General features: G+C 44.4%; 3 protein-coding genes and 2 non-coding genes across 6 annotated transcripts in view; 4 read left to right on the top strand and 1 right to left on the bottom strand.

Moving 5' to 3' along the window:
- Window positions 1-458: 458 nt before the first annotated feature.
- On the top strand, window positions 459-21,576 carry capn5a (calpain 5a). Of its 2 annotated transcripts, none has more exons than XM_048264609.1 (13): window positions 459-1,130; window positions 3,263-3,435; window positions 8,968-9,099; window positions 14,808-15,016; window positions 15,203-15,395; window positions 16,107-16,300; window positions 17,771-17,848; window positions 18,119-18,314; window positions 18,468-18,590; window positions 18,746-18,942; window positions 19,354-19,475; window positions 19,638-19,774; window positions 19,892-21,576. In XM_048264609.1, the coding sequence occupies exons 2-13, from the start codon at window positions 3,271-3,273 to the stop codon at window positions 20,072-20,074; spliced, it is 1,929 nt and encodes a 642-aa protein (XP_048120566.1). In that variant the 5' UTR covers window positions 459-1,130; window positions 3,263-3,270; the 3' UTR covers window positions 20,075-21,576. The 2 variants fall into 2 exon arrangements, with proteins under 2 accessions (XP_048120566.1, XP_048120567.1); XM_048264610.1 differs by lacking the exon at window positions 459-1,130 and adding an exon at window positions 1,177-1,906.
- On the bottom strand, window positions 12,716-14,090 carry ompa (olfactory marker protein a). The gene has a single exon (XM_048264611.1). It carries the CDS (start codon window positions 13,780-13,782, stop codon window positions 13,297-13,299), a length of 486 nt encoding a protein of 161 aa, XP_048120568.1. The 5' UTR covers window positions 13,783-14,090; the 3' UTR covers window positions 12,716-13,296.
- A 620-nt stretch (window positions 21,577-22,196) lies between the features above and the next one.
- The window catches only part of myo7aa (myosin VIIAa), a 40,114-nt gene continuing 34,803 nt past the window's right edge, over window positions 22,197-27,507 (top strand). Inside the window, 1 exon segment of the mRNA XM_048264913.1 lies at window positions 22,197-22,379. The gene's annotated coding sequence lies outside the window, so the exon portion shown is untranslated.
- On the top strand, window positions 26,328-26,414 carry trnastop-uca. The gene has a single exon. It is a non-coding gene; the product is annotated as a tRNA-Sec (tRNA).
- On the top strand, window positions 27,286-27,372 carry trnastop-uca. The gene has a single exon. It is a non-coding gene; the product is annotated as a tRNA-Sec (tRNA).

Here is a 27,507-nt window from a genome sequence, read left to right as displayed (position 1 = left end):
AGCAAGTTGGCGGGCCTGTTTGCTGTAGACATGCTGCTTGGTTAGTCATTACGAATTTAATTATGTGGCTGTTTTCAATGCCACCAAAACATCCAGAATGATATCAGCTTTATTAATACCGGTATGCACTTTTTACTTGAACATTTGTATGCAATGTTGACTATAAACTATAGCCTAGTCTATTTTGGTAGCCTAATAAACCTAATGAATGGTCCTACTAATATGGCCACGTATGACTTCAAACATTCTCAGGTAACCTTTGCGCTACCAGAACGCGTTCAAACAATGTTTGCTACCAAGCAACTTGGATTGTGACGGCTATTGTGATAAATGGCAACTTATCTGTAATTCAAGCCTTGTATCACGTCATACACTATTAGTGGCTGTAGCCTAACTCTGTTGAGGTAGGTTGCTCTACCGAGTTTGCTGTGAACTGTACAATCAGTGTCACTGTGTCATGTAGGCGTAACAATCGGAAAGCGGCAGTCCGTTTAGCTGGTTCACTAAATCATGAGATACATGGTTTTCACCACACGAGGTCGCACTACACTTTTGTTATGTGGCCTATGTGCAATTACATTGTTATTTCTGTCGTGTAAATGTAACCACACATTACTGTCAATCGTTACTGATCAGTTCGAAACGTGTAATTTTGCTTGGAGGCTGTGTAGGCTATTTTGTTTTCAATTAGCCCACCCTCGTCACCTTAATAGCCTAGGCTACTCAACTGCTTAGTATGGTTTGGTCGCTGACTATTAAGATTTGTTTAGTTTTACTGGCTACCATGTGGACATAGCCTAGTCTTTTTTATTTTCTTGAAACGAAGGCGCATTTACGAATACAATAATCTGGATGAAAATAACTCAGCAAAATTAGCCAATTACGACCCTTTCTCGTATTTTTCTTTTAGTGTAGCCTATAGAGAGCGTAAGGAAATAGCACATGCTCAGTTGTGGAAGAGTCTGCAAGACGGCTCCTCCCTTGTGTGTAAAAAAAGCAAAAACAAATTGAACAGAAGGGAAGACGGCGCGCACTGCAGAACAGTCAGCAGCTTTGGGACCACGCAAAGCCGTTGTCGGATTTCCCCGAGGGACGAGGAAACATAGGCTAATAGTGGAATAAGGAACGGGGTGAGTCGACAAGCCGAACTCAGGCAGGCAGAGTAGCTTATTTTACTGTTAGCACTGTAGGTAATAATATGCAAAATATCTTCTGCTCACCTACAACTACACTTTCCCTTTACTCGGCGCATTCACCAACATCCCCCTTCTTAATTACACTGTAGATGATGATGTCGCCTACACCTTCATGGTTCGATTAAACGTTCCTGGCATGCTGCTTTGTCGTCGATGCTGACGGTCAAATACATTTTCGACTCCCTAAAATTAAGCATTCTTTAATTTCTCTCATCTCTCAACTGTTAAATACAAACATGTCTAGTGTTTTAGGACAGCTAAATTGGAAAGCTTGCACCATGACAAGGAATTCGTAACATACATCTTATGGTTAGATTTGCTTTCCGTCCAGATGGAATTGTATCCATGTCGCTGCAGTAGTGGCAGGCAGTGGACCCTCTTTGATGGATGGCACGGGAGTAGGCTTCAGTGTTGTGGTACAGTTTCCCTTGTACAGTAGGCTAATGCATGTCTCTAGCATTTGCATGATTTGAAGACAGTGAACGAAAGCCATTAGTCAATGGCGGGCAGACGGTGCTCTTGGTAATGTACATGTAAAACGGTTTGGCTTTTGTCCATCTAGAACACCCCTTGCAAATAATTTTATGGCCATGGTTATGGCTTCTGGTTATTAGCCTTCGAGGATATACCTTTAGCATTCAGGCACAGAATCAATCTGAACAGGAACTTCGTGTCTCTCAGCAAAACTCCAGAGAACCTCGATTCTGCAGGTATTGCTCTTATTAGGGTAAGGGTACATGTAAGTATATAAGAGTGTCTGAGATGACATAATGAGAGAGCACCTCTCTGTAGGACTGAGGAGCAGGGGATCCAAAACTTCCCAATACAACTTATGGACAGTCAGTTTGTTTTTGAACAGAAGCATATTTGCTATTCTTATAATGTTCCTGTTTGTTTTGAATTTCACTGTAACTTCAAACTCAAACCTTCTATAAGTAGGCTATGTCAAAATATAGTCTGTCAGATATATTCTGCAAACTGGTTTCATATTGCAATTGAGGAAAAGTATTGTCTCTGTTAGTAACCACATCACCAATACACATGATCGTATCCCTTATTCACCCTATATCCATGGACCCTGACTATGAGAGTTTGCTGTTTTCTTCTCAGAAAGGTAGCAGATGGGCATTGTTTACCCATTGGTTCCTACAGACCTAGATTAATTGTTCAATAGAAATGCATAACAACGCTGGTGTATACACCGCAGAAAGTTTCACTGCACTTTTATCTCCCTAGTCTCTTGACTGCAGTGTATGCCAGAGCGGAGACAATGAATGTTTTCTCTGCACCAAGGAAACGGTACAAAAATGGAAGCTACTCAGAGAGAAAAACACATTATCCTGCTCTCCCCAGGAATGTGTCTAATTACAGACATGCTACAGAGAATGCCCTGATTCCAATCAGCAAACAAGCACATTTCATGACGGCTATATTTTTCCAATTAGAGAATACTGCATAGGTTGCTCTCATGTGTTGTGTCTTATTTGCTCGACTTAATATTTGATGTCCATTGTCTTGTGGTCAGCTGACTGACTGTAAGACTCCTCACTAGTGAATAGCTAAAAGCTTCAGGACTGTTGAAAAGTATTGTAAGTGCAATGCTGAGGTTTTTGTTCTGGTAAGTGAAACCAGTTGTTCTGGCAGACCCTAGAATCATTGCGGAAATATCTTTCCCCATGCTGATAGAACTGTGGTAGCCTAGTTTGCGTGCGGCTTCATTTCCATTTTTTGACTCCATAAATTTATAATGAACAGAAGTAGTGTATTGCTGGCTTTCACTAATGCTGGAACCATGTCGTAAAGACAATGCATGTTGTGCCAAAACTAAAATGTGTAGCCTTCCACACTAGAAAGAGAAAAATCTCTCTGTCCCCACTGGATAAAAAAAGCTGTAGTTAACCTGAACAACACTTGTACATGCTTCTCTCTGGGGAAGTTCAATTCTCTTTCAGAGCCAGCTCAGGCCGGAGAATGACCTGTGTTTTCTCCTGTGCTCATCACTAGCAGGGGAAGCCCTGAAGCCTGCATGGCTCTTGACGTGTGTTTGTCTGTCTGTTGCTTCGCAGGTGGCAGTATGTTTTCCTCGGTGAAGGGCTTCGAGGGCCAGCAGTACTCAGCCTTGAAGAGCCAGTGCCAACAGAGCGGGAAGCTCTTCGAGGACCCGCTCTTCCCTCCGACAGACGCCTCTTTGTTCTACCAGGGGAACCGCATCGGCAGAGTCCACTGGAAGAGGCCGAAGGTGAGCATGCTCGGTGGACTCTGTCCCCCCGCTAAACAGATGAGATGCTCTCTGTTCGCCCAGAAGCTGAGAGAATACTCAAGAATGTACAAGTCGCAAGGTTTTTTAATGTCTTTTTATTATCATCTTTTAGAGTGTGGCCTAGTTCATTAATTAGAGAATTGTAAATGATGGGTAAGATTAGCTAATTGGAAGAGTGCTGGGTTGAGGAAGGGGATTAGGTAGGTAAGTGAGTGGTTAACTTCAACTGTGTGTTTGCACAAGTCTTTGACCTTAAAGCGATGGTTCGGAGTAATTTCACCCTAGGTTCCTTTGCACCATGACCCCGAGCCAAACACCCTCCCAGAACCTGGTTTCCCTTGGTCGAACCCTGGTCGAGTAGCCCTGTCAGAAACTAATGAGTTTCTGCAGGCTTAATGGAACCAACTTCTATCTCGTAAATTACCCCACTAATAATGCCCTGAATGGTACGAAACATCTACAGTATGTTCTTTACTCATAAAACGAGGCATTGAAAAGTTTGTAAGTACACCAGGAGTTTATTTAAAAAACACTTGCCTGATGGATGCTATTATCTGCTACTATACCGCTGCGTCGACATTACTTCCGTAATTTGGGAAAAGCCCGTAAAAGTCCTGGCAGGAAGCATGCATAAGGATGTAGATCCAGGAATGCAATAATATTTTGTTCGTAGTACCAGTTTGCAACAATTATTAGTTAACACTAAGTTGTAAACACTTCGGAAAAAATATATTAAAAACTGGATATACCAAAAAACGTTGATGTAATCACTTCCTGCCAGGACTTTTACGAGCTTTTCCAAAATCACGAAAGTAACGTCGACGCAGCGGTATAGTAGCAGATAGTAGCATGCATCAGGCAAGTGTTATTTAAATAAACTCATGGTGTACCTACAAACTTTTCAATGCCTCGTTTTATGAGTAAAGAACATACTGTAGAAGTTCCGTACCATTCAGGGCATTATTAGTGGGGTAATTTACGAGATAAAAGTTGGTTCCATTATGCCTGCAGAAACTCATTAGTTTCTGACAGCGCTACTCGACCAGGGTTCGACCAAGGGAAAACAGGTTCTGGGAGGGTGTTTGGCTCGGGGTCATGGTGCAAAGGACCCTAGGGTGAAATTACTCCGAACCATCGCTTTAACACAGGACTTGGTCCTCAAAATAGCAACTCGTAAATAGTCCTTTCGTCCATTCATACCAGAGATTCAAGTGTATTTACAATCCCTTTGTTTATGATGGGGCAGGGACTGTTTGGTTGTTCCTGCCCTTTCAACTTAGGTCATGACTAACAGTAGCGAGCAATTACTCACCAGTATTTATCTTCAAAGCCTTTTTTATTGCGTCATACTGAATGAAAGACAATCAAGTAGTTTAGTTTAATTATCATTAATAATGAAAAATTGCTCAATTATTATTCATTAGCGAAATTCAACGAAGTACACAAGCAGGATTATAACAGGAAACAGGGGCACTTGAACCTTTGCAGTTACTGAAGCCCAACCTTGTTCAAATAGCTCTGAATGTGGTGTGTTAGTGTTTCAGGTCAGAGGTAAAGGGAAAAGCAAACAGAATGCTGTGCATAGTGGAACATGTTTTCTTGATCACGCTCAAATATTTACATTCTTTAAAAGTTTAGTTTGGGTTGTTGATTACCTCTAGTGTCCAAACAGAATCCGAGCCTTGTGTCCATGTAGGAAGTGTAGTTTCAGCAGATGGGATTTAAGGAGTTCCAACATTGTGCTTTCTAAAGCAATGAAATTTCCGTTATAGACATGACAGGGTTTTTTATGTTGGAGCCAAATGTACAAGTTATTGTTGTCTCGTTTCCTCTGATAAACTAAAAGGCTCAGCCTTTGAAAGACATCCAGCAAGCTTCTATGACTAACTGTTGAATTCATGAACTTATCATTGATGGATTATGGCATTTTAGAGGAGCTATCAGGGGGCGTGAGATGCATAGAACCGACATGCGAGTTCTCGTTGCTTATACAGGATCTGTATTTTAGACATTGAACTTCAGTTATCACATAAAGAGAGGAGGAATACGATTTGAATATTTCATTTGCATAGAATTTTACAAGGTTTGTAAGATTAACAGTTAAGAGAATAAAGTCTTATTGGCCCAGGTCTTGGAGTGGCTTGACCTAGCAGATCCTGCCTAGTCCTTAAAGAGTTACAGTGAACAGTATGGAGAATTTCCATCAGTTGCAGTGTGATGCTTCACATTGTGAAGCCTTTCTTAGTTCCATTATTATTCAGACCATAGAGATTATATATCATATCACAGCATACAGATGGTGGCATATGGTAGAGATGGTGTTGGTCAAAACAAGTAAAAAATAATGTTATGTATAGTTGATCGATATATTAACCTAACCCTGCTGTATGTAAAAGCAATGTGAACAGCTAGTGCTTTTTTGTATAAAAAGGCCTTCCTAGTTCCTACCCTCGTGTTTCTCCACCCTTGCATCACAATGAGCTAATCATCATCACTATGAACAGAGATGGCTGCCCCAACTGCATTTAAAACCCACATAGTGTGTGTATGAGTGTGTGTGTGAGAGAGAGATGTCCAGTCTCTGTTGCAGTGATTAGGGCATAAATAAGGCTTTGGTGTGTCACTTGATTGCATAAGTAATATTGAAATTGAAGTCGCAATTCATACAACATAAAGGGACCTGTCCCTCACTGAAGGAATCATGGAGGGGAGGAGGTAGATTACTCATCTGGTGTGAAAGGGATCTCCAGCCATGCAACGATTTTGTTTGATTTTCCCGTTTTATAAGATGATTAAGTCTTCAAGGTGCCCTGCTACGTCAGGATAAATCGACAGATTCCGTGTACGCTGCAGTGATGAGTAATGTGTGGTAATTGAAGTGAAAACCCATCCCTAAAACATTTTGGAACTTTAATGGCTAATCCCCAACAAATTGTATGGGTTTGGTGCCATTTTGATGTTTCGGTGAGATCGTGTACGCTGTGAGAAACTGGCTGTTAAGTGGTTGAGCAGCAACATAACCGTTCCTGAATATTTCCAGTGGCATTGAATAGAAAATATATTCTCTCTCATATCTGAACATTATCTATTAGATATGGTCTTCCAAAAAAAGGAGAACAGGGGATTCTACCAGCAGTCAAGACACACTGGGAGAAATGCAATAAAGATAGCACAGGCACAGATATTGCCAGTTAAACAGTCAGCGCAACCTCAGGGCATTTTGGAAGTATGATATATGGACACCTACACTGCGGCATTCTGGGTATTCTTTATCTAAAGTCGCTGTCATTATTCAGAAAAACCCCACTGTTTCTTGTAGAATATCAAATGCACACAATGACATGGCAGCAGTATTACATCATGAACAGGAGCCTTGGAGTGTGTTGAGTCTTTTCGTGTACGCATGACATTGGAAAACAAAAAAGTCTATTTACATATTTAAGGTGGGTCAGTACTTTGGCCAGAAGTCTGTTGTCATGAAATCATAAACGGGTGTTTCCTCCAAAAACCCTTCCCCCAATCACATGGCTGTACAAGAGTCTCAAGAAGTCCAAATCACCATATCGCATAAAGGAGGTGGATTTGAAACCCACTATGTGTGTATAGTATATCACAGACAGGATGCATTTCTCTCCCAATACTTTCTGTTTAATAAAGTTGAATTTAATACTTCCTCTGTACTTCCTAGCCCTGATTTAGCAGCACAATAGATGGGAAATGAAGCCGTATTGGTATCCCTGAATCTACATTGAAGCACTTTGAGATGATCTGGCAATGGTGACTGGTTGTGATGAGCCATTAAACCCATATATATGGGGGTTCATACCACCATATTATATGTTCAGTTGTTTGGCTGCAGATTAATGAGTTATTTTGTATTCTGTGTTTCCTGCTTATCAGGCATGTAGAGGTGCTTCCAAACTACAGATGACTGGATGGGATAACTGCTTTCTACACACGTCATGGCAAATATAGTGTCATAAAGCACACCTAACATAGTGTCATAAACCACACCTAATATAGTGTTCTACACCACACCAACAACACCATAGCAGCTCTATCAGAGCTTCATAGGAAAGGCACAGAGTGTGGACTGTTTACTGTGTACATGTAGTCACTCCGTAGTGTGCATGTAGTCCCTGCTCACTGTGCATGTAGTCACTCCCTTATCTGCTATTTAACAGCTGCTACTGTGCCTCCATGCTCAGTTAATGAAGCCGAAAGAGAGAAAGAGTGTAAGACAGAGAGAAAGAGAGGGAAAAAAGAGAGAGGGAGAATTGTTTAGCAGTGAAAGGTCTTGCCCGGAGCACCATGAAATGAGAATCATGTGTGTGCTGTTCCACTGGTCCAACCCTCTGCAACAATGACTGGCAGTGTGTGTGAGAGAGAGCAGAAGTGAGGGGTGTCGGTGGAGAACATCAGCTGTGTGAGAGGAGAAGAGGCTCCTACTCCGCACCCTCCCTCTCTCTCTCTCTCTCTCTCTCTCTCGTCACGCTTCCAGGCAGGCAATTAGGGTGCAGGAAAGAGACAAATGATAAAAAGCAATGCATCACAGACAATTAGGAAATATCATCTGATATTCACATTTAGATTTAACTTGAGGACTCGCTGTTATCTAAAGTGGCTAACAGACAGCACAATCAGAGTTGGACTTCGGTGCAGATGTATCCTGTTGGTTGTACTGTACTTTAAGAGTGCTTTGTGTTGTGTAATGTTGCTTTGTTTCTGAGTGTGGTTAACAGCAGGCATGGGGATTGGCCGTGGTTTGGGGTACTGTATTAGTCAGCCTTGCACACGCAGACTAGTGAGGATCTGAAAAACCTCAGCGTGTGGTTTGTGTCGGATGTTTTATTGCCTCGCTGTCTGCGTGCTTACAGCCTGGCTCATACTCTGGTATGCCTACGGCAAAGGCTGCTTCAAATGATCAGCGTGTGTGTAGAGTCTCTCTGGGGGTTGTCCCCCAGGTCATTCACTTCTCTCTTTGATTTCCTGCGTACGGTCAGAGCCATGATGACAATCAGATTCTCCGCTACATCCTGGCCGGCCTCCACCTCTAGTTCTCAGGCTCAGGGTTAAGCTGTGCTTAGAGCGTCGGCCTGCAAAGCTCCAAACGGTTTGGGCGTGTCCCTACCCCAACATGTGTGTTTGGGTGGCAACCTGTTTATTATCTGTGCTTGTGGTGTGAGCCACGAGGGCACCAGCCAAAACATGCCCTGGCACATTACTGTGGGAACATTCCAGGGGGAGGAACCATGGAAGTTGCTCTGCTACATTGCACATGGTTCTTGATGGTGATCCTATGATCATGATGCATGTCATTTCATCTCCCTGTCACTACTATCTACTGTATGTACTGTATTGTGATATTGAATCTTGACTCTCTCTCTCTCTCTTTCTCTTTCTTTTTTCTTTCTTTCTTTCTTTCTTTCTTTCTTTCTTTCTTTCTCTCTCTCTCTCTCGCTCTCTCTCCCCCCTGTGGTGACTCCTGCCCCCTGCCTTTGTCTCTCTCAGGAGCTGTGTGATGACCCGCACCTGTTTGTGGACGGGATCAGCGCTCACGACTTGCACCAGGGCCAGCTGGGGAACTGCTGGTTTGTGGCAGCGTGCTCCAGCCTTGCGTCCAGAGAGTCGCTGTGGCAGAAAGTAAGTGCTTTTTCTGTGTGTGTGTGTGTGTGTGTGTGTGTCCTTATCTGTCAGTGTCATTGGCTTTGTGGTGGTAGTTCAGTGTGATGACTCATCTGTTTTTGGGATGTGTTGTTATAGCAGCACCGCCTACTCCCAGTAAGAAGAAGTGGTAATTTGTGCATGAGTTTGTGAGGGGTATGTGTGTGTGTGAGTGAGAGAGAGAGAGAGAGAGAAATGCCATTGGTCAACACATTGGTCAACACACTGCATGTTTTGATAAATAGGCAGCCTTATCCTGGTTTAGGGATTGGTCAAGGATGTGCTGGGTGTGTTGTTTGCGGATGACTTTGCAGGTTCCCACTGTGTTGATTTGGTAATGAAACATTCCTGGAGCAGCCAAATGCCAATACAAGTTAGTAAAATCTGTAAGGAGGGATGTTGACATTAGAACAAGGCAACCTTTAATCACACTGAAACAAGAAGTGACCAACCAGCTCTAGACGATGTGGGACTAATTTGAGTAGAAGAATGAATAGAAGAGAGGAGAAAGACTAAAGCACTATTTCCTTTCCACTATTCACTGTGAATCACAGTTTCTCTGGTGAGAGCTCCAAAAATGTTTTGGGGAAATCGTAGTTCATGGTAGATGATGAGTCGTTTTTTCCATGTGCACCACCCCCAGTCTCTAGGGTCCATAGCCACAGTGTCATAAGATCATTTGGGTAGTGGTACTGATCTCTGGCCCTTGTGATAAGAACACTTTGTTCTTCCTGCTTGCCATGGTGCTTATTGTAAGGTCTTGTAAAATACACAATCTTTGTAAAAGTAGCATAAAATATGGATGCACTCCGTGATGAAGACATCTGATATCCACAGCAGTGGGTATTGATTTGTAATGCCATTCCCCTAAACTCGCTGAGATTGACTGGGGACTGTTTCTCTCTTTATTAATGGACCTTGATGGACGTTAAGGCCCAACTGAAGTGCAGTCGACTTCATAAAAACGTTTTAGGAAGTCTTACCATGTTCATGCACATCCTCTGTTTCAAAAGCAGAACAATCCCGCCGTCATGTGTGTTTGGCTGAGCCCGTCTCCTGTGCCAGTTGTAGCTTGGCTCGTGCGTGGTGTGGGCGGGTGAGCCCAGGGAGCATGAGTGTGTCAGGAGTCCATTTCCTGCCATCGGTCGCCTGCAGAGGAAGCAGCTGCTGTGCTGTGTGTGTGTGGTGTGTGTGTGTGTGTGTGTGTGTGTGTGTGTGTGTGTGTGTGTGTGTGTGTGTGTGTGTGTGTGTGTGTGTGTGTGTGTTCGTGTTCTCCAGTGTCCTAATGACACACAGGGGATAGGGAATCCAAGTCCGCAGTGCAGACCTGGAGCTCTATAGTCCTGTTCACATTTACCGCCTGTGTTTGTGAAGCCAAATGTTGTGCAATGTTTGTGTTTCTTCAAATACCTCAGCTATGTTCAGTAACTATGTTCACAGGTGCAAACAAGACATACTGTAAAGGTGTTCTCATACAGGATCAACCAGATTTGTTGGTTGATCAGAATTGTAGGCAGTGACACTAAATCGACCTATGTGGTAGTGCATTGTGTTTAAGTGACGGTCTGTTCACAAGAAAATGGTTCTATGTTGAAGAATGTTTGACCGATACAATTCTTGAGTCTCACAATCACGACCCATTCTACTGCATCGTTGGTTTCTTCATACAGCCTAGCTGTAGTGCAGGTGAACTCCTCGGAGAAAAGCCGAGCAGGTTTTGTAATAGGCCTGCCACTTATTTGTTGCTGCAGTGCTGATGTGAGGGGCAGTCCCCTGATGAGAAATAGTGGCGAATACAATGCTTGCCAGATGTCCTGCAGCAGCTTTAGAAAATAATCAGCCTGAATTCCTGAGTCCATTTGTATTCAGACTGAAGACCGATAGCCCCTTATTTCTTAGAACTCATCTTGTTTTGTCTCAGTTGTTGTGACTTGTGGAGAATTGTATTGGGCTTGTGGCCTAGACAGAGGAAAATATTCAGGCTTTTATTCCACACAATGGAAATAGCTGATGCAAGATGATGTGTGAGGAGGGAGTTATTGGGTTGCATTTTGGCTCATTATTAATGCCCAAGGCTAGCTGACATCGAGGTTACTAAGAATTGTCACCTCAAACTCAGGGTTCGGTCTTTTTTAGATCCTCTCCCTATCCACCTCTGGCACCACTGGGATTGCTTTGTTATGGAGATGTGTTGGTTGGAGTGGAAAATGTTATGTCACTGGAGTTGGGATTCAGGGCTGAGTATGTCCTCCCACATCCTATTGACCTGTGTGTGTGTGTGTGTGTGTGGGTGTGGGTGTGGGTGTGGGTGTGGGTGTGGGTGTGGGTGTGGGTGTGGGTGTGGGTGGGTGTGGGTGTGGGTGTGTTCCCCAGTATTAAATCCATAGCCTTTCTCACCCCCACCCCACCCCTCCCCTTCTCTATTCCGCCTCTACCTCCCAAGGCTCCTGTGTGCATTCCTGCTCTTCCAGAGTCCTCCTTCCCTCCCGAGGTCTCATTAGCGGCGTGTCTCTAGCTCTCGTCCGTAAAGCAGGAGGCGCACATCCTCCGCGTCCCTCCTGTTGCTGCTGTTGCCCCCCAGAAGAGGCTTCGCTGTGGGCACATGACGTGCGTGAGGCACAGGCAGCACCACGGTGTTCTCTCAAGCGTGGCTGAGAGGAGGCACACTGCTACTGTACCTGCAGAGCCTCAGCTTAGAGCAACACACCTTATTAACATTTCACTGGTGCACCAAATTGTCTTTGTTTGATGTGAGGCGGTTTAGAATTGGGTCTTTTAGCCAGATAGTTCAGTGAGGCAATATGTAGCCTTTTTAGTATTCTTTCAGCATCTCAGTAGGCGTACTTACATTCTCTCGCTTGTTTGGAGTCTGCACTGATCAGGAATAGTCGTGTTAGGCGTGGGTGGGGTTTTGCTGTCCACAACAGTATTGATGCCAAATCAAGAGGTGAAGGCAGGAGGTGAAGGTTACACCACTGAGTTATAGAGCGTGCCTCATTCATCAGTCATTTGTGTCAATATATTCTAATCTAGTTCAACAAGAGTGGGGGAATAATACCAGGACCCCATAACTTGACTCAGAACCTGCCGATTATGAATAGGAGGCTGCTGGCTGACCAGATGGAGAATTCTGTCCAATACCCAATGGCTCAGGCTGAATCTTTGACTTTGTCTCTGCTGATGTAACCTTCCAAATTGTAAATTAGAAGCAAAAGGCTTTTATAGCGTCATAAACCAGGTCATGTCCGCCAAAGGAGCTATACAGTTGAGCTCTTTGGTATTCATTGATCATGAATTATTTATTATTTTAGTTTAGTGGTCCTGTTGAGATGCCCTCTGTTTACAGAGTGGTACAGTATGTCCTTAGTATGTCGGCCTAAGCATTCAGCCGATGATGACAACCAGTATCGATTGATCTCTGAGCCGCTGTCTGCTGTGACGGCAAAGCTGCTGACCTCATACACTGACCAGTGGCACGGAGAGGGACGTAGCTGCCCCAGCATATATGATGTATATACACATGCAAAACACACACTTGCACGCAATCGTATGCAGCCTATATAACATGCATAGAGAGCAGGAGAATGAGCCAGAATAACAGAATAATAGTAATTTAATTAGCAGTGTTAAACATCACATATTCTGTCATGGTTTCCGTTATAGGGATACATTATTCCTTCGGTGCAAATACCCATACATTGTATTCATGGCAATTGCTTTGGCATTGTACACAAATCACATAAATTATTGACATTAGAAAAGTTCTTGAATTAATCAAATCAAATAAAGTCCTACGAATCCTATTTTAGTCAGCTGTCACCTACTGGTTAGCTCTGAGAAACATTAGAAGAGTGCAGTCAAACAACAGGAGATTCAAGTATCATCAAGCACAAATTAAAGTATTTTGCTCCTGCTACCCCAAACACTAAAGTAAACATCAAACATTTGCTGTAATAATTTAATAAGTAACAGAATAATATTTAGTCAGGACACTGACATGTCTAACAGGCAGTGCTTAAAAGATTTGTCTGGACATCTGTACTGGAAGGGTAGTAGTATAGAAGCAGAAGTGGACGGTACTATATATATATATATATAAGACCTAGCCGTAGCAAGAGTACTAACTGTGCCTGTTGAGTGGGGCTGCAGCAGCCCATGTTGGGGTCAGGGTCAGCATCAAGCTGCGTTGGGCTTGAACACCACCGAGCAGCTGATGTTGGCTTTCTCAGCGCCCTCCTTGAACGCGAACAGAAAGTACATCACCTTGCGCACCTTGGCCAGCTCCGCGAGCCGCTCGCCGAACTCCTGGATGTCGGCCTCCAGGCACTTGAGTGGCGCGTCGTCGGGGTCGCCGGCAGAGCGCCAGAACTGGCCGTTGGGCTCCAGCAGCTGCCGCGTCATCAGGTTGGTCAGGTCGGGCGTCCACAGCTGCGATATTCCCGTGACAGAGAGGCGTCCGTGGCCCTTCATGCTGACCTCCCAGCGGCAGAAGGTGAGGTCCTGCGTGGAGAAGTCCAAGCGGTAGACGGCCTCGTAGGGCAGCAGTAGCCGCTCGCCATCCTGCCTCTTCAGGCCCTTCTGCTGCAGCGACTGCACCCGTAGGCGCATCACCTCGGTCAGCTGCAGGTCCTCCACGAAGGCCAGCTCCAACTCTGAAGCCATAGCTCACTCTCTTTTCTCTCTTCTCCTCTCTTCTCTCTACTTCTGTCTTCTCTCTCTTCTGTCTTCTCTCTCTTCACTCGCTCTCTCAGTAGCAGCGGCAGGCAGGGCAGGTTGGTGCTCTCTGACGCGATGGCTGATCTGAGTGGATCCCTGGCGTTCATTCTCTGTCTGTTTTTCTACACCCCCCACCTACCCGTCGCTTTTTCCCTCCCATCGGTCCCTGAGGGCAGAAAGGCTCATTTTGTTTGGGACGTTATTGATTGTGTCACACCATGCAGCAGGATGTGTGTGTGTGTCTGTGTTTGTGTGTATGTCTGTGTTTGTTTTGTGTTTGTGTGCGTGTGTGTGTGTGTCTGTGTTTGTGTGCGTGTGTGTGCGTGTGTGTGTGTGTCTGTGTTTGTGTGTATGTGTGTGTGTGTGTGTTTGGAGGGGGGGGCGCTAATGTGTGCAGAGCAAAGAATTACTGTTAGAAACAGTAAGAGGAGGGATTTACGCTTGGTGATGTGTGTGTTTATGTGTTGGAGTGCTAGGCAACGGATGCTAATGACGTAAAATAAAGCTCAAAGTAGGGGATTCCTGTAGGGCGCTGGGAGCCAATTAGAGGTTCTACCTGGTTTGCTTGTGTACTGAGGGAATTGTGATGGGAATGAGTTCTCTGTTCCCCCTGGTGTCAGGTTGCTATCTGTCACTTCTCTCCTCTGAAACTAATGTAGATCAGAAGTTCTGAATGCATAACACACAATGTCATTTTGAACCATTATGGTTTAAGAATTGACATATTATTAGTTGTCTGCTGTGTATTGAGTGCCAGTGAAGCATTTCAATAGTCCACTTCACTGGCATTAATTGCCTTTGTCTCATCCACTGCGGCTTGTGTATTGTGTAACTCTTCAGGGTTGACTGAGGACACAGGCAAGCCCAACTGCTTACAACAGAAGGTTATAAACAACTAATAATACCATATCACTATCAAATCTATGTGCTCTAACCAGCTATGACACATCATGTCATGCTTGTGTCTTCAGGTCATTCCCGATTGGAAGGAGCAGGAATGGGACACGGAAAAGCCGCAGTCCTATGCTGGGATTTTCCACTTCCGGTTCTGGCGCTTTGGCGAGTGGGTGGACGTGGTTATTGATGACCGGCTGCCGACCGTTGATGGAAACCTGGTCTACTGCCACTCCAATGACAGCAATGAGTTCTGGAGTGCACTGGTAGAGAAGGCCTATGCCAAGTAAGTCAGCGGCCTAGTTTGCCAATTTGCAAGGTGTTGAACAACAATGAATTGAGCCTTACTTAGTTGTGTTTAGCATGTAAATGGATGAATAAATGTGGTCAGTCTGGTTTCATACTGCCAAAATATTCAAGTTGAATAGTCAGAATCACAGGAGATGCATCCGTATTTGTCCACTCCCATCAGGTTGTATGGCTGCTATGAGGCACTAGATGGAGGGAACACAGCTGACGCGCTGGTGGACTTCACGGGGGGAGTCTCGGAACCCATGGACCTGGACGAGGGCCAGTTTGCCACAGACGAGGCCGCCCGCAACGAGCTGTTTGAGCGCGTGCTGAAGGTCCACAACCGCGGCGGACTCATCAGCTGCTCCATACGGGTAAGAGGGACACACGGGACAGAGGGACTAGGGCCTGAAGCCACACTTCAGTGGGGAGGACCTCATGGCATGAACTCTCCCATGCTTGCAATTCTGTGTGTGCTTGTGAGTATGTCTGTTACGCCTGTTACGCCTGTGAGTGTGCTTGTTATGCGCCACACAATCGGAATATTCAGACTTCACATATTATCTCTGTATAAACATGCATAAACACTGAGTGTTTTGGGTCTCACCTTTATATTTTTCTTGTTTTTTTTTGCTGACATACTGACTGCTTCACAATGGTATTTTACCACAGTATTAAGTATTGGTGTGTGTGTGCGTGTGTGCGTTCGTGCGTGCGTGCGTGCGTGCGTGCGCGTGCGCGCGCATGTGTGTGCGCGCGTGAGTGAGTAGCCTGTAATTTCCTGAGGCCCGGCGTGCAGACCACTGGATCTGACGGGTGTGTTTTGGCAAGATTGACGAGGTCAGCTCAGCTAATGGAGCTTCATAGCGTAACTCCATCTGAGCTCCGCCTGGCAGCCTGCTCATTAGCAAATCCAATTGCCTCCGCTCAATTAAACAGAGGCTGGAGAATTCCAACATTGGTCCATCACCCCCCCCCTCCACACCCAGAAACAATCGCAAAGAAAATCATGTGGTTCACGTCGTAGCAGGGGCAAGACGGAAGAGGTTCTAAGAATAGCCGTCTCGGCTCTCCTTGTCTCCTAGGCAACCACCTCTGCCGACATGGAGGCGCGCCTGGCCTGTGGCCTGGTGAAGGGTCACGCGTACGGCGTGACAGACGTGCGCAAGGTGAGGCTGGGCCACGGCCTACTGGCTTACTTCAAGTCTGAGAAGCTCTCCATGATCCGCATGAGGAACCCTTGGGGAGAGAGGGAGTGGAACGGGCCCTGGAGTGACAGGTGAGCACACTACTGCCCCCTAGGGCACAGGAGGGAGTTCCACAAGAGCAGGTGTCTGCCTTGGCTGGATAACTGTGCTGAGCAAAACCTAGAAACCTCTCAAATTTGGGACATTGACCTGAACAAAGTGAAATATGCCGGAGGGTTGGTTCTTGATACTTTTGCTGGAATAACTCAGTAATTGTACCTTGTGAAATTTCCTTTCAACAGTATGAACATAATATGGGGGATGGGGTGGGTAGGTGGGGGTGGGGGGGTTTCTAATTTTAGGTGCCTGTAATTTGAGCTCCTCAAGTGTTGCCATTCAATTAGATTACCAGCAGAAAAATATATTGACATGAAGGCCAGAGCAGTGGCTTGAGTGTGCGGAATCAAAGCCAAGGAGTAAGCACTGGAAGGAGCTCACAGGCTGTCAGGATCTATAGCCATCACGCTCTCTGAACCCTTTCCCCTCCAATCTCATCACGCTTGGCACAGTGGGAAAAGCTGTGCTTTGCACGCTGGTCTACTGCCACCTGCTGGCTGTAATTATTGCATTAGAAACAAATCAAACCTTCAGTCTCCAGGGCAGTCAAGTGCACACATACAGACAAATGTATTTTAAATAGTTTGAAATTAGACTGATTTTGTTGGGTGATTATTTGTTTAGTTGCATTTGTGATATCCTGAGGCTTTTAATAATTTACATGGGTTAGCTGAACTTTCTCTGATAACCTTGAGCAAGGAAGACCGTGAGGTGTGAAATTAATTCAAAGCCTTCAGGCTCCCAGCCTACACAGTCTTTGTCTGATTGTTTCATTTAGATAAACACTACACAGGCTTAAATGTGTTATAGGTGCTCTGTTGTTGTCAAATCATAAAACATGCTCTGAGATTTACCACAGGTCTGTAATTTGGAGAGGACAGTGATAGAAAATACTCATATATTCTTGATTCCATTGCATATGTCAGGTGTTATGTTTTGTGTTTGTTGGTGTTTTAAAATATGTAAATGAGTACAAGTAAAACCCTGAGGCAGAGAAATAAGAATCATCAAATAAAGAGTGGTGTTGGGAAATGCCCCGCTGCCGTGCTTTCCCGAATGGCACACTTCTTGTTTTGTAAGCATTTCTTCCTTGCCAACAAAAGATACGATGCCTTTTAATGTCGGGCGTATCGACGCTGGTCGACTGCCCAGTTGAATTTGCTGAATATCAGCTCACAGGCTGCAGAGCAGGTAGCCCTAATCACGTCTGAGAAATCACGCCAGCGCACGCCTCTCATCTGGGGCCTCTGCTCTGTGTCATGCAGCCTTAAATGATTAAGGAGGGGGAAATCTGATTCCAGACCAGCCGAGCCCCTCATAACTTGCCACATAAATTATTCACAAAAAGCTTTCAGATGCCTAATACTCAGCCTGCCCCTCGTGTGTGTGTGTGTGTGTGTGTGTGTGTGTGTGTGTGTGTGTGTGTGCGCGCACGCTTGCGCTAGCTCTGAGGAGTGGCAGAAGGTGAGCAAAAGCGAGCGGGAGAAGCTGGGGGTGACCGTAGAGGACGACGGAGAATTCTGGTGAGACCGTGTGTCAAATGTTGTTCTTATTTGTTAACCATAGAAATCTATTTTTATTATTTCTGTATGTTTCTCTTTTCCCTGAGTCGTGATGAATTTGTGGAATGTTCTCTACCATCCCTGCTGAAGTGCCATGTGTCAGATCCTCCCCTGTGATCCGTGTCTTTGCCCCTGTGGTGTTTTCAATCATCCTGAGAAGTTAACATTGGGTTCCTCTCCTTCCTAACTGCCTCCCCGCCCTTCTCCATGACCCCTGACCCCTGACCCTAGGATGAACTTTGAGGACTTCTGTAAGTACTTCACCGATCTGATCCTGTGTCGGCTCATCAACACCTCCTACCTGAGCATCCACAAGACCTGGGAGGAGGCGGTGGTACACGGCTCCTGGAGTACCCATGACGACCCGCGACGGAACCGCTCAGGGGGCTGCATCAACCAAAAACCCACCTACTTACAGAACCCTCAGGTATCACTGGGCTCTCTCTCTCTCTCTCTCTCTCTGTCTCTCTCTCTCTCTCTCTCTCTCTCTGTCTCTCTCTGTTAATCTATCTTTTTATCTATCTATTGATATAAACCAATGAACTTTCCTTAATTCTGTGTATGCGTTCTCTTCCTTTAGTATGTGTTCGACGTGACGAAGAGTGAGGATGAGGTGCTGATCTGCCTGCAGCAGAGAGACCGCAGGGCTCGGCCCAGCGAGGGCAAAGGGGAGAACCTGGCCATCGGCTTTGACCTCCACCGGGTACGCAGCTCAGTGACCACTCATGTCTACCTCAGTGTTCCCAAATGAGCTGGACTTGTGAGGGGGTGTGATATTAGCACACTCTCCTTGTTGTAATGGCTGATGCCAAGCGAGGGTTTTGTCTGCAGCTGGCTGATCCCTCTTTTGTCCACTAGGTGGAGCTGAACAGGAAGTATCGCATGCACATCACCCAGCAGAAGGTGGGCAGCTCCATCTACATCAACTCGCGCTGCGTGTTCCTCCGCCAGGACCTGAAGGAGGGACGCTACGTCATCATCCCCACCACTTTTGATCCCGGCATGGAGGGTGACTTCCTGCTGCGTCTCTTCACCGATGTGCCTGCAGACTGCAGGTGGGTCTGCACTCTGCACCTCTGAGCTCTCCGCAGGTGTCTCTGACAACCCTCCATGTTGATGATCCGCTTCTTTCACATCCCATATGCACTGTGTAAACATTGTGTACATTGTGTCTTGCATTGTGTGAACCTCTGAATTGTACAATCCACCAAAGAGTTTATGTGCTATGTTTAACACTGTTTTATACTGTATATACGGAGTTAAGGTCATTGTTCTCTATGTCATCATGTTGGTAATTTCGTTGATTCCTCATTTGTATTTGGCTAAGTAAAGAGATTTGGCTAGTGATTTTTAACTACAGTCTAGATTGGAGATTATCCTCAAAACAGTCTGATTCTCCTGGATTTGGATCATCCAGTGTCTGTCATACTCACTCAATAACCGTGTGTGTGTGTGTGTGATCTCAGAGAGCTGACGCTAGATGAGCCTCCCCAGACGTGCTGGTCAGGCTTATGTGGCTACCCTCAGCTGGTCACTCAGGTCCATGTGGTGGCTGCGGACGGCCTTCTGGCCCAGGACTCAGATGGAGGTAGACTACAGCACTCTCTGCTGGACATTTTATAATGATGTTTGGTTTACAAAATGAATACTCTTGCAGAGAAAATTTATTATGTGAAATATGCATGCATTTCAAAACAAACACAGCTACGCAGTGGAGTGAAGTACTTATAGAGTGTGCTTCTGATCTCAGCCTCAGACCCCTACGTGATCATCCGCTGTGAGGGAGAGAAGGTGCGCTCATCAGTCTTCAAAGACACGTGCAACCCCCAGTTTGATGTCAAGGGGCTCTTCTACAGGAAGAAGGCCAAAGAGGGAGTCCTCATAGAGGTGGGTTTCTCTCTCTCTTTATCTGTGAGTACCTGGGCTTTTGTCATTCCCTTCAGCCATGTCAGTAATAAGTATGTGCTTCTCTCCCCTTCTTCCTCTGTTCACTTCTGCTGACAGATTTGGAACCACAACATCATCAAAGATTCCTTCCTGGGTCAGGTGTCTCTCAAGGCCGACCCCAATGACCAACAGCTGCAGCACACTGTTCATCTGCGCGACCGTGGCAATCAGCAGAGCAATGACCTCCCTGGCACCCTTACTGTTCGAGTTCTGACCAGCGACGTTCTTACCAACATCTGAGTCCTGCTGCATACATTCACACACAGACACACACACATATCACTGTCCATCATTATTATCATCATTATCTACATCCTATACCTTTCTACGCTACTCTCTCTTTTAGAAATGGTGGCAGCCTATGGACTTGAGAATCACTATGCCTTCCCAACAAGATCTCTTTCCATTGAAGATGATTGAGCTTTAGTCCCTGCTGCACCACCAACTTTTACAGTCAAAAACAATTTGTCAGTGTTGTCCTTAGCGGCACAGGAAGCATGCCAAAATAAAGTGTCATTGCCAACCAGGAAGACTGGACATTTGAGCGTCCCTTTGAGGAGAATAACTTTATACAATGTAACGTTTGCCAAACATTTCCTTCTACTGAGGCTATGTTTTCATTTTGTTTACGTCTCCGAGTTGTGTAGCTACTTGTTGAAGCGATGTATGGGACCAAAGAGTGTCACGCAGGGTTAAAAACGTCTCCCTGCTACAACTGCCTCAGTTGTTTGCCAAGTGCTTACCACAGCTTATCTTTGTACCTTACCACAGAAGTACCTGATCCCCTCCGGCATCCAGGGCTGCGCTGGATTAATGTGCAGTTCTCAGGGCCTCTTTTCTAGGGCCCAGTGGCTTGAGGCTCCCCCTGACCAATGGACACAATGTGACGCTGTTGCAGATTTGCCCCGCCGAGGGGACAGTGGTGGTGGTGGTGGGGGGTTTTGCGTACAGTTTGGATATGATGTTTGCCACCCTGGTGAATGAATGTGCAAAATGAGTCATTTCTGTCCATCTGTGGCCCCTCTCCCTTAGTTATTTTCCTCTCATGCAGAGGCTGAAGAGCGAAGCGTGTGCCATGGCCGAAGGCGCTCACTGAGAGCAGTTAGTGTTAGTGCATTGGTGTCATGTGATGAGTAGGTTGTAACATTACAGTACAGATAGATCTATTGATTCTATGAAAGTGGCATATTTGCATTTTTTTTATTCTCGTGGTTTTATCATTGTTTTTCCAACCATTTGTCGAATGAAGAAATGCATGCAAGATGACTACTTATATGAAATGACTTACAGGCTTGGCCTAAGCATATCTGAAAAAGCCTGTTTACACATATAAACAACTGCTTTTGTTTACAAAGGAGTGAGTTATTGTTAAGTCAGTTGAAACTCCTGTATTGCATACATAGTTTGTAGTTTATATTATGGGCAAAGATAAATATGAATATCTGTTCATGATTATGATTTCACTCAAAGTGTCAGGGGCTGGACATAATTTCTTTGCCATTTGGTCGTTTATATGTTTAAATGACTTTTTGATTTCCTCTTTTATGGGGATTTTATAATTTTTTAGTTTGGTTTACTTTATATTGTGTTTTGTATGTCCCAATTGTGTACATTATAATCTCAGTATTCATTTTTTACTCTTTTATGTGTATCCGTGTCAATCAAGTCCAGCAAGCTGGTTAGTCCTAATAAACTCCGATACAAATGTGGGATGCAAATTTCTGTGCCCTGTTTTCACAAAATATTGCATCTTGTTTTTATTACATTTACAGATTATTATGACAATTCACAGAATTGTTTCTTTACAGTCTTTAATACAATATTGCATCATTAAAAAGAGACACTTGTTGTCTGACCTCAGCTCTGCTAGGAGTGATCACATTCATTGGATCGGACACATTTCTGCTGTAGTGTTCTAGTTGGGCTCTATCTGTTCCGTACAGGTTTGTGCAAAGCTGGGGTGTTGTGATGTAGACCCTGCTGCACAGCTGTCTGTGCATTCTACCATCACGGCCTGGACTGCACCATAAGAGTCGATGATGCGTAAGAATTGCCAGTGAAATTACAACTCTGACAGAAGGGGAAGCCGTGACCTTTTCCACACAACATTATCAGGAAGGAGGGGTAAATTAGCTCTGAGTGTGTGTGTGAGTGTGTGTGTGTCACAGAGTTAGAAAAAATGTAGATTCTCATTTGAGAATGATGGATTGACCTCGCACACTGTATGCACCCTACAGAGTTCTCTCCCTCCCTCCCTCTCTCCACGTGCCTGCCCTGACCCCTCCCTCTCCTGAGGGGGATCAGTGGCAGTGAATGAGACAGGGCTGCCGTGTCACTCCTAATACCTCACAGAGCACCGGCAGCAAGTGCCCGTGTGGCCTCCCGCACACTTCAAACACACACCCGCATACACACACACACACACACACACACAGGGGGCACACACTCGCGCACCATCAGTGGACAGTCCTTTCACCTGTGTGGAAATAACAGGACCCTCTACAGATCCCCGCGGAGGAGTGGAGTTATTCAGAATAGTGGAGAGGTAAGTGGCTCGTCGAAGGGCTTTACTCAGTCATGGCGGTTCCTTAAAGCTTAAATCTCCTTAGAGACGGCAACACCTCCCCCTTCCTCTGTCTCAGTCGGTGAAGCTAGTGCCAGGTCACAAAAGTAAGGTAGCCATTCTGCTTGTGGAGGACGTGACTTTCTTCTAATGTCCACTACTTTTCAGTGGGGGATCTCCACTAGTGAGGCTCACAGTGCTTTTAAGAGATCTGGTAGTTGAACGCAGGAGAGTTGAGAACGGGTGGTCAGAAGTGCTTGTGTATCTGGGCTAGTACTCTTAGAGAACTGCCCTTATCTTTTGTGTGATATTAGGTTCACACAGTGTCAGTGATGGGGATGACTTCATGGAGAGAGTTGACCGTCTCTCCGACAAGTGACCGTCTGAACTGCTGGAACAGAGAGCTGTTCTAGTCAACGCCTCAGGGCTAACAGGTCACTTACTCTCACACACACTCACTGATTGTCACACATACACACACCTGCCCTGTAAACCTCACTGGAAACTTTTCAGCATCACCTGAGTTGCCTCAATGATAGTCAACAGTATTTTGTGTATGAGACTAGTAAGCGTACCTCATTTTCAGTAGGAAATATCAACATGGTCAGGCACCCTTTTCTCATTATATATGCTCTGGCTATGTTCATCCCCTGTAATTATTTTGCTAAATAAACAGAACACATTTCCCTATGAGTTTCCACTGAGTTGCAGTATATTTATGAAAATTGGATGGCTTTGCATACTCAGGTGGTCTGAACATGGGTTTTAATTAACTGTAAACATATAAGTTGTGGTTGCTTGTATCCCATTGGTACTATGAAAAAGTGCTTACCATGACATTTAGTTACTGTTAACAATGGTGTTGACATCTCAAGACTGATCTACCCCCACGATTCTCAGATCATAGTTTAGACAGTATTAATTGATTTTTCACTAATCAGTTTAAATATTAATTATATAACCTATACAATGCCATTATCCTCCTGTGTCTTTTTCTCTGAGGGATTTCTTTAAATTGGCCCAGCATGACTATATCCACTTATCAACATATACACTGGTCTTAATCGGGCAATCTGGCCGATCTTTAAGGAGGCCATTCTGGATGCCAACTCATCCTAAAGATCTTCTTTAGGAACAGTGGGAGGCACCAGGATTCCAGCATGGTTTGGGATTGCAGCGCTAATGGTAATTGAGTATTAGTGCTCTTGTGGTATTTGGTGGTATTTTAACTTGGGCTCAGTGGCGTATGTCCCTTGAACTTCCTCTACAAAATGCCTTTTGGTCCTCTGTGCTGACCCCATGCCAGTCTCCTTTGGCGATGAACCACACCCTATCGTGAGTCAGGTCTAGGCAGCAGATTGGCACCCTGTGGTTTGGGGATAAGAGGCTCAGTATGTTGGCATCATCCAACACACTAATGGCCACACAGCTATTATGAATGACGACTGGAGTTTCCTTGTGGTTTTATATAATATCCTATATCTGGTGCAATATGTGTGGTGTCTTGCAACTATGTCAACATCCATTCTCAATATTCATTCTTATTTTCAAAATGTACTCAGCTTAGCTCCTGCTTCTGTGGTTGTTTAAACATGCAAATACAACTGCTAAATGGCAAAATTGCCAAATTGAGGCCATTTAGAGTAAAGCAACACTTCAATGTTTTCAAACATGTTTTCAAACAACATGAATATTGAATCACCTAGCAGTTGTCTCCATTACGTAAGGACATTCTGTTAAGTCTGACCTCTGAAACAGTGACATGCCTTGATGAAAGTTATGGTCCTCACAGAGGGTGATGGAATTACAGCCGCACTAGTCGATACGGCACACATTATCAGTGACGATTATAGTTGAATACCAAGGTGAATAAGGTGAAAGGCAGGATCATTTGTTTTAACCTGCCTTTTCTTTTACTTCTGTATTGTTGATAAATGAAGGACATGTTGCTACTGCACTATCACTATTCTAAATATATGCTATCATTCAAAATACATATTACTAAGATAAACCAGACACAGATTGTGTGGAGCCTTAGCAATTTGAGCAACTACAATGACATTGTAGCAAAATCACATTGGTTTAGAATGTCAAGAAAAGAATGGTGATGGCTTTGAAGTTGCCTTCTAGTTGTGAGCACATATAACTAAGACATGCTTTTCGATGCTGTACAAATGATGTGCTAGTTGTAGTGTAACAGCATGACTTCTCTGGAAAACATGAAAAATAAGGGCAATCCGGGTGAAATATCTCTTGCCCACCTCGGTGTGCTGATGACATCCCATCCCAGTCCCCCACAGCCTAACTCTCGCACCACATCTGAGCCACCCGGCCAGCTTTGTCTGGACCTCTGGTCTTAATTAAATGCTGAAATATTGATGGTGTAGCCTGAGTTGGCCTTCCACCACAATTCAGTCTGCTCGCCATGGCGTATCCTAGGCAGATTAGCAGCACAAGGGCAGCAGACCCAGATGGTTATTTTCTATTATTCTCCGTCATATAGTTAACCAAAGGATTCACCATGGCAGAGGCTTGAGGAAGGTGAGCCATGCGAAGTCCCACAGTTGAATGATATATGAAGCACAGATGCAACAGCAAGAATCACTACCAGCAAACAGCACCCCCACAACACATTACTTTCAAAAAGTAAACAACAGGCATGGCTAATTCGGCTTACTGTTTGCATGGATTACCATGAACACCCGTTTTGTGATCATGTGACTGAGGTAGGGCTTAGAACAAGGCCGCTCTGCTGGGTGAAGTGAAAGATGTCTGGGGGAGGTGAGGTGGAGGTGGTCATTGTTCTGCTATGGACTCACCTACATATTAGATAATTCCAGGGTGAATAAGGCCAGCAATCTCCCACTTCTCCATGCTGCCAGAGACAAGCTACCCTATGGGCATTGTTACAGAATCAGACCCTGTTTGAGGAAATAAGCCAGACATGGAGGCATATCCCATTATCAGGGCAGACCACCAGCGTGAGGTCTGGGTAGGTCAGATGGTGTATTTCAAAGGATTAGGTTTAAGGCACATTGTTACATTGTTTCCTGTGACACAGCAATGTACAGACATGTTTTAGACTTGTACAATAGCAGTGACCATTATTTTTGGTCAAGCAGTGCAGTCATTACTCGCAAGTGTAAATGTGTGTTTCTAAGTGTGTATTCAGTCATTATATTATTCTTTTAGTACAGATTAGCCTCTTTACTGAGATTTTTTTTGTGATTGATGACAAAAAACCATTTCAACATGTAGATAGTAAAGATTAAATATCTGAGCATCAACCACACAAATCTTTTCCCCAGGATTTTGAACATTTGTTCATATTTGTTTTTCATGTTATTCTGTTCCAATGTCTATGTTAAAACACAAATGAAGGACATTACATGTAAGAAGTGATGACACATAGAATACAAATTTATTTTACATACAATTTCTGACAGAAAATCAGTTGCTCACTGCCTGTAATGGAAAGGCAGGCTTATAACATGAATGATATGATCTTTGACATTTTCAAAAACATGCATACAATTGTGTTATTAATAAATCATCAAAAATATCTTTCAACAGCAAACATGTCCAAACGAAACGTTTCCCCTACTGCCCCTTTAAATAAAGATTAGGCTTACCGACACTTCCTGCTTTCTCCGCCCACACTTTTGTATCACCAATAGCATTTTAAAATATTAGCATATTTCATTTCAATGATGCTTTGCGGCGATCGATATGACGAAATAAAACTCAAATTTAACAGATTATCCTTCTATAATTCAGAATGCTAAATTCGAATTGATATAATTACAAAGTTATGCGATTAGGTAGCCTATATGCATGCCTTTCCATCCAAACCAAGTTATGCCAACCATGATTAAGCTACACATGTGTAAATCCTAGTTATTTAAACGGGACAACCTTCCTTCTTTCTCTGCTAGGATGATCCTCGGTGGTCCGGGGTGCAGGCTTCAAACCTGTAGCTGCCTAGCGGCAGAGTGGTTCAATTCCACCTTCCAGGCGGATCCTAGCGATTGGGCATCCGCATCTGAAAAGATTCACGCAGAACGGGTAACTAAATCGTTCAAGAAAAGCACTATGTCAGTGGTCAAGCAGTGCACTGATTATATGCAAGCGTAAGTGTGCACATGGGTGCGTAAAACGTGCACGTGTGTAACATTTATTATTCTTTTAGGGCAGATCATTTAGTTAGATTGAATTTTATTGAGGACAAAAAAAAAACACATTTCCAATAGGTAGCTAGGCTATAGGTCAAACAATTGAGCAACAACCAGACAAGATGGCTCATCGGTATAAATGTGCTTTGCTAAAACATTTGTTCATTTTTTGCTGTTATTCTGTTGTATTTTATGAAAACAATTTAAGTGTTAGGCCTACATATTGTTTGTTTTTTCACTGCCTAATATTGCAGCATATGATCTCTAACAGCTTTGCATAAACATGCATGTGTTATTCATAAATCAACAAAAATATCCAGAGAAAAGTAGCCATAATGTTGCCGCTATTTCTGTACGCACACATCAAGTTTGGACATCGGGAAAAGAGCTGCCCCACTACTGCTCCTCAATGTATATTGCACTACCGACACTGCCTCCTCTGCCCACACTTTTGGAGCACCAATAGCATTTTAGAATATTAGCATATTTATTTTCAATGATGCTTTGCGCCGATCGATATGACGATACAAAAGCCAAAGATTTTCTTCCTACAGGTATAGTTCTGAATATAGTCTAAATGCTATGTAATAGACTTACCAGATGGAGTAAGTACATACATGCTTTTTGTGGGGTATAAACACTATTTGCCTACCATGATTCAGCTACACAAGTATAAATCCTGGTTATATAGCCCGGCTAGCCATCCAATTGCTTCTGCCAGGATGACCCCCGGTGGTCTGGGGTGCAGGCTTCAAACCTGTAGCTGCCTAGTGGCAGAGTGGTTCGATTCCACCTTCCAGGCGACTCAAGAAGAGAAAATCGGTGTGCCGGCTCTGGGTAGGTAAACGTGTAAAATAAACCGAAAGGATAATTTGACATTTGTTCAGTAACTGAAAATGTACATAAGCTATTGCTATTGTGTGCATATAGCCTGCACA

Source organism: Alosa alosa, chromosome 15 (assembly GCF_017589495.1).
Source record: "Alosa alosa isolate M-15738 ecotype Scorff River chromosome 15, AALO_Geno_1.1, whole genome shotgun sequence".
In the NCBI taxonomy this organism is placed as follows: Eukaryota; Metazoa; Chordata; class Actinopteri; order Clupeiformes; family Clupeidae; genus Alosa; species Alosa alosa.
This window is presented reverse-complemented; position numbering and strand designations above follow the sequence as displayed.